The sequence below is a fragment of the Enhydra lutris genome, unplaced genomic scaffold (assembly GCF_002288905.1).
Source record: "Enhydra lutris kenyoni isolate GAN:26980312 unplaced genomic scaffold, ASM228890v2 scaffoldscaffold26, whole genome shotgun sequence".
In the NCBI taxonomy this organism is placed as follows: Eukaryota; Metazoa; Chordata; class Mammalia; order Carnivora; family Mustelidae; genus Enhydra; species Enhydra lutris.
In genome coordinates this window covers 25,271,567-25,277,819 of record NW_019154110.1, presented here as the reverse complement: position 1 = coordinate 25,277,819, position 6,253 = coordinate 25,271,567, and the positions used below count along the sequence as shown (strand labels likewise).

The following is a 6,253-nucleotide window of genomic DNA, read 5'->3' as shown; positions in this document are numbered from 1 at the left end:
AACAGAGCTGTGGGCCTCAGAGAGAGTCCAGGACAACTAAGGGGAGTGTGCTGGTGTGGGTGCTGGGGCTGATGGGGCACTAGAGGTCATGCCAGGGGCCCTGATTTTGAATCCAGCCCTGGCAGATACCTGCACCCTGGCCCTGGCTGTGAGGAAAAGCCGGGAAGAGCACAGACAGCAGGCAGTACTGGACAGAGCCACTCAGCTCCCAGCATTCCCTCCAGAGCCCGGCGGTAGGGGGAGGGGAGAAGGCTGAGGTCAGAACCAAGTTTTCCTGAAAAGTCTCTTTCCTTGTTTGTCCTAGCCCCTCCCAGGTCCTCCCACGCTCTCTGGGCTACAGCTTCCCAGCTCTGGGCCAGAGGACCAGGGCAGGCCAGGGAAGAGCCCACTGTCTTCTCTCTCCCACTTTTCCTTGCGGGGGTGGGGTGTGGATATAGCTTAAGCCTAGACTATTCTATGGAGCCCATTTTAGGGAGAACATCTCCCAGGAGTCTGAGGGTCAGTGGTCAAGCCAGCTACTCAATACCTCCCCCCAGTCAACCTCACTGTCATCTCTCAGTTTGCGTGTTTCCTTACTACCCAAGTTCATCCTTCCTTGGTGCCCACACTCCTCCTTTATCTACCTCTCTGGTGACTGTCATGTCTCTGGGCATAACTCTAATGCTGCCCTAGGAGTTGTCTGTGAACAAGTGGGGAAGGGCTTCCTGTGCAGGAAAAACAAAAACAGAAACAGCAACAACAAAAAACCCTCCAGAGAAGGGTGCTGGGACTGAGGAGGAGTTAGCGGGAAGCAGCAGGTGGTTCAGGCTCACTTGGCTACTTAAAGAAGAGGCCCCATCTCTCCCCACAGTCCAAGTCCTCGAGCAGGAGAGACCCATTTTCACCAGGGCTCTGACGGGAGATGCTGCTATTTCTAACCCCTAGTCAGTGTTTCCCTTGCGTGTCTGCCCATCTCCCTGCTGTTTAGAGTGGGCATTAGGGAACTCAGAATGAATGTCTCACCATGAGACACCTACTTCTTCTAGGCCTCATTTTCCTCTTACCAAGGAAAGGATAGTGAGGAAAAGGGGCAGGGGTTAAGATGACCTTCAAGTTCCCTTCTGAGTTCCCTTCTGTGGGACCTACGTGCTGCATTCCAGCACTGGTGGTTCGGGGGATGGGGTGTCACTCTGCTCCCAGAACCCTGCCTCACCTTTGGCCCCATTACTTTAGGACCTCAAAGCACTTTCACCATAAAGTTCCCCTCCCTGGTCTTTTTTATTTCCCAGACAAAGGGAAATGACTCACCCCAAAGTCACCTCGAATGAGTGGGGTGGTGTCATACAAGCAAACAGGGACTCCCTAGGGACAACCTCACCCCATGGCAACAACTCCTTTCTCTAGGGGTGTTCTCCCTAAGGAGAGTAGAAGAGAAAAAGGGTCACGTTTCATTTTGGTCTCAGGACTTGGCCCTGCAGCAGAAATTCAGCTTAAGTTCCTGACTCTGGGGATATCTCCCTCCCCTACTTGTCATCTCTCCCTGTGTCACCAGTAACCTCAAGGCGAGGTCAGTCCTGCAATCACGTGAAGCCCTCACGTTTGCAAGGTTTGCAGAAAGAGCCTGTTAGCTTTTATCTCCCAGGGAACAGCCAAGCTTGCCAGTCCCTCCCCAGGAATTCACATGCCTCTGCCATACGGGCTTTCCGAACACGCCACCCTGACTTTTCAGTGCACCCCACCCCATTCGGCTCTTAGCTCCTCCCCGGCCGCAGCAACGGCTTTTGCAAGGTAGAAAGGAGGAAATAAACGCAGTCCGCCCACTTTGCCAGTGGACTACGAATCCCGAAAGGCTTAGCGTTACGCAGGCGCACGGAGCTCAACGTGCCTGCTGCTGGAAAAGTGTGTCACTGGGGCACGAGGCGCTCCCTGGGATCACATGGTACCTGCTCCAGTGCCGCGTGCGGCCCGGGAACCCTGGGTTGCTGGCGCCTGCGCAGAGCCCTCTGTCCCAGGGAAAAAGGCTGGGGCAAAAGGCGGCTGAGATTGGCAGAGTGAAATATTGCTGCCGAGGGAACGTAGCAGGGCACACGTCTCGCTTCTTTGCGCCTGGGTGCCCCGTTTCTCCCCATCACCTACTTACTTCCTGACTGCATCCTCTCTCCCTCTGGGACTTTTGCACCGGGAGCTCCAGATTCGCTACCCTGCAGCGCTGTGAAGCCGTCAGGCAGTGGCACCCCGTGCACTGCAGAGACCCGACCCTCCTTGCTACCTTCCAGCCAGAACTACAGCAGGCTGATTTTCCCCCTCCCCCACACTCTGCTCTTCCCATGCAAAGCAGACCTCCGTTGCCTCTGCGTCCTACCCTTCTGCAGGGCTGCAGTCCGGCTACCCCAAGACCTTGCTGCAGGGTGCCTCGGATCCTGCTTGTGATCCGCGGGGTCCATTCCCCGCCCTCAGTCACTGCCCAGGGGGCGACAGCGGCAATTGCAATCTCCAGTCTGTATCAAGGTCCAGTTTGAATGACCGCTCTCAGCCGGTGAAGACATGACGACCCTGGACTCCAACAATAACACAGGTACCGGAATTCCTTTACTATCATCGTCCTTTGTCACGGTCTCCTCACTTCCATATATACCTTAGAACAAGAGGAACTTTGTAAGGGACTGGCGACTCCCTCGGCCTGGGGATTTGCTAGCATAATGGGGACCATAGGCTGGGATTTCCAGAGCGAGTTGTTCGTCCTGGGAATGCGCCCGGAAGCGCCGCACCACCACCTCTCCGAGTCCCGAAGCTCCTTTTAGCCTGAAGGACTCTTATCCCGGGCAGGAGGTAAAGGAGAGCGGGTACTTGTGGTAAGATGCACAGTTTTGAGGGACTGGGAGCTTTGGAGCAGAGCACCAAACGCCCCTATCTTCCCCTCCCCCCTCGCCTGCAGCTGTGGCATGCCTGGCCTTCTCGGAAAGAGGACCCCCCTCCTTCCTCTTCCCCTAGTTCCTGCATGCTCAAGGGAACCTGAGAAGCAGTGGGGCGATAGGGGCTCCAGGCGGGAGGGGCTGGGAGAATGGGTCGGATCTCACTGGGGAATCCTCAGTGACAGTAGGGAGCGGTACTTGAGGAGCCCGCTGAGTGGTGCCCTGCCCCAGGGAGGACACCCACAGCGCCCGGGAGGCCCGGAGGGCTCACATGGCTGCGGAGTCGGGCCCACGTGCTGCGTTTGTTTTCATTCAGCAGAAGCCGTGGCCGCCACCCCATTGGTCGTTGCATACCGGCCCCGTTACATAATGAGCTCCGCCCCCCTCGGTCGCCCCGGCAACGCGTGTTCCCATCTCTCCTCCCCTCAGTTGCCCCGGCCGGGCTGGCGTTTGGGGCCCAGCCCAGGACCCAGAGGCCCAGGAGGGGCGGGGCGGGGGCGGGGCTGCTGCTCTCGACTGACGGGAAGCGGAGAGGGCGGAGCCTCGAGTTCCGGGGTTCCTCGTTGGGGAGCCACGTGCAGGACGCACACGTGGAGTGGGGACGTGAGGCCGGCTGAGGGCCCGGCTCCCGCCCCGCCCCGCCAAGATCTGGGTGAAGCTGGGCTGACTCACCGCCCCCGCCTGCCTCCTTTTCCTGTCCGCCTGCCTGGGGCCCCCTTCTCCCCATCACCGAAGCAGAGTAAGATGGAGCCATCCCTGACCTCTCGTGGCGTCATGTTTACACTCCTCAGTGGTACCTCACATCTAGCCACCCTTCTCCTCGTTCCTTCCTCTTTATTCTGTTTGCACCTACTTCACTTTACAGCCTCGCCACGTTCCAAATTCTTACTGTTCCTGGAGCATCTCTTTCCTTAGTCCTGCAGACACTGTCTTACTCCCCACCCCAACCAAGCTGTTTGTCACAAGGACTTCCCCAGAACAGCTACATCTCAGAATCATAAGTGAAGATTTTATCTTTTTTTTTTCCTTCACAGAAAGGAAAACTGAGACCCAGAGAGGGGAGTTCATTTCCTCTAGGTCACAAATCAAGTGGCTTGTGATAGAACTAAACCTAGAACTAGACACTTTTAGGCATGTCCCTCACTTCCAGGTTAGGATTATCTTTGGATGAAGGTCTTACTCCCCTTTGGGGGATGGGTGAACTAGGTCATGTTCATTTACCACCAGATAATATCCCATCCCCACCCTCTACCTAAACCCTGAAACTGTAGGAGCTGATCTGTTGTGCAACTATTTTACTGGGAACTGGGTTCACCCTGACCAACCTTGAGCTATTTTAAGGTTGCCCTGCCCAGCTCAGTGTGTGTCAGTGGGTGAGCGAGACATGTGCCTCTGGATACACGGTGACATGGCTTGTGTCGGCTCACACGTGTCCTAGGATCCTCCCTTCTTCCAACCCGCCTGTGGCAGGCCAATTTCAGTGCTTGGTACAGGAGTGGCAGGCAGGTCACCTTTTCTCCTGCTTTTATCATGGGAACACAGCCACCTGGCTGGCCATGTAAGCAGAGGGCCAAAGTCCCTGAATGGCCAGAGAGCCAAGGTCATTGTCACCAGGCTGAGAGATCTAGAAGGGGATTTCCAAAGTCCTAGGCTGGACAATTTGTTTTTCGTGTCCACCTCCTGTAATGTGCACTGCTAAGTCTTTCCTGGACTCAGAGGGAGAATCTGTTCTGACTCTTGCTCTTGAAGGCCAGGGGAACCAGCCTGGGCAGGTTCAATACCTTATCTTTGGAGAATATGTCTTCCAGTTTTGGGGGAATGTAACTGGTTTACTCTTGTAAGACCTCTACTCTCCTTAGTGTTGGCTTGCTGGCCCGCCATAGTCTCATCCCTGGAATGGTCTTGGTGTTAACATTGGCAGCCGGTTTTTTTGTGGGGGAGGGAAAACTGGGCATTCTGAATGGATCTCAACAGCTCATCCCATCCTCTGGTCTGCCGCTGACAACTAAGTCATTAGCTGCTGTCGATATTCCCAGGGAAGGCATTTGAGGCCAGGCGTGGGGAGCTGTGCATATGTGAGATGCCTGAAGAGGTCCTGCCTCTAGGGAGAGCCCTCACACCCGAGGCAGAAACTGAATGTACCCTACAAAGGGTCTTGGGATGTTGGTGGGCCATGTCATGTCTGGTATGTGTTGGGAAGTTGCTCAGTGCGGCTCTTCCTGGGACTCCCAAGATTAAGGGTTCCACATGGTTAACTTCTGAGCATCCAGCAGTGTCTGGGGGAGGCAGGTGGGGGGAATGAGCAGAGTGGTGCCCTGGGACCAAAGGTGTATGGCGGCTGACACCCTCTTCCCTCACGTTCTCCTGCCAGGTGGTGTCATCACCTACATTGGCTCCAGCGGCTCCTCCCCAAGCCGCACCAGCCCTGAGTCTCTCTACAGTGACAGCTCAAATGGCAGCTTCCAGTCCCTGGCGCAAGGCTGCTCTGCCTACTTCCCACCGTCGCCCACAGGCTCCCTCACCCAGGACCCAGCTCGCTCCTTTGGGAGCGTTCCACCCAGCTTGAGTGATGATGGCTCCCCTTCTTCATCTTCCTCCTCCTCATCGTCCTCCTCCTTCTATAATGGGAACCCCCCCGGGGGTCTACAAGTGGCCCTGGAAGATAGCAGCCGCGTGTCCCCCAGCAAGAGCACCAGCAACATCACCAGTGCGTAATTTGCCAGCTGACTGGGGGAAAGGCGGCCAGGCCTAGGTGGGGCCTTGGGGCCCCCGTGACACAATTCTTCCCAGGGCCTTCCCTGGCCTCGGGGATTTTTCCTAGAGTCGCACCAACTGCCGTCCTGCCCATCTGGGCCTGCTCAGATAGGCCTGCCGCTCACCTGCCGCCTCTCTCTTCCCGCAGAGCTGAATGGCATGGTGCTCCTGTGTAAAGTGTGTGGGGACGTCGCCTCGGGCTTCCACTATGGTGTGCATGCCTGTGAGGGCTGCAAGGTGAGGCAGGGGATCAGGGCGGAGGCGGGGTGACCTCAGTCCTCTGGACGCAGACGCCTGGCCTGGACGGACATGCTCTCTATAGCTGCCCCTGTCCTTCCAGGGCTTCTTCCGTCGGAGCATCCAGCAGAACATCCAGTACAAAAGGTGTCTGAAGAATGAAAACTGCTCCATTGTCCGCATCAACCGCAACCGCTGCCAGCAGTGTCGTTTCAAGAAGTGTCTCTCCGTGGGCATGTCTCGAGATGGTAAGACAGCGCCACAGGCATCCCCGCCACACGTCCCCCCTTCCACCCAAAGTTTCTGAGTGAATCCCTCCGTTTAAAAAAAAGTCCCAACGGGGAGACATGTCATCTTGTGTCTCCTTTGGG

General features: G+C 56.5%; 1 protein-coding gene across 1 annotated transcript in view; it reads left to right on the top strand.

Moving 5' to 3' along the window:
• Nucleotides 1-1,914: 1,914 nt before the first annotated feature.
• Nucleotides 1,915-6,253, top strand: part of LOC111151318 (nuclear receptor subfamily 1 group D member 1) — a 7,929-nt gene continuing 3,590 nt past the window's right edge. Inside the window, exons 1-4 of the mRNA XM_022509226.1 lie at nt 1,915-2,554; nt 5,263-5,598; nt 5,794-5,882; nt 5,986-6,130. Of these exons, the coding sequence (XP_022364934.1) occupies nt 2,524-2,554; nt 5,263-5,598; nt 5,794-5,882; nt 5,986-6,130 (601 nt within the window). The 5' untranslated portion in view covers nt 1,915-2,523. The remainder of the gene's footprint in view (nt 2,555-5,262; nt 5,599-5,793; nt 5,883-5,985; nt 6,131-6,253) is intronic.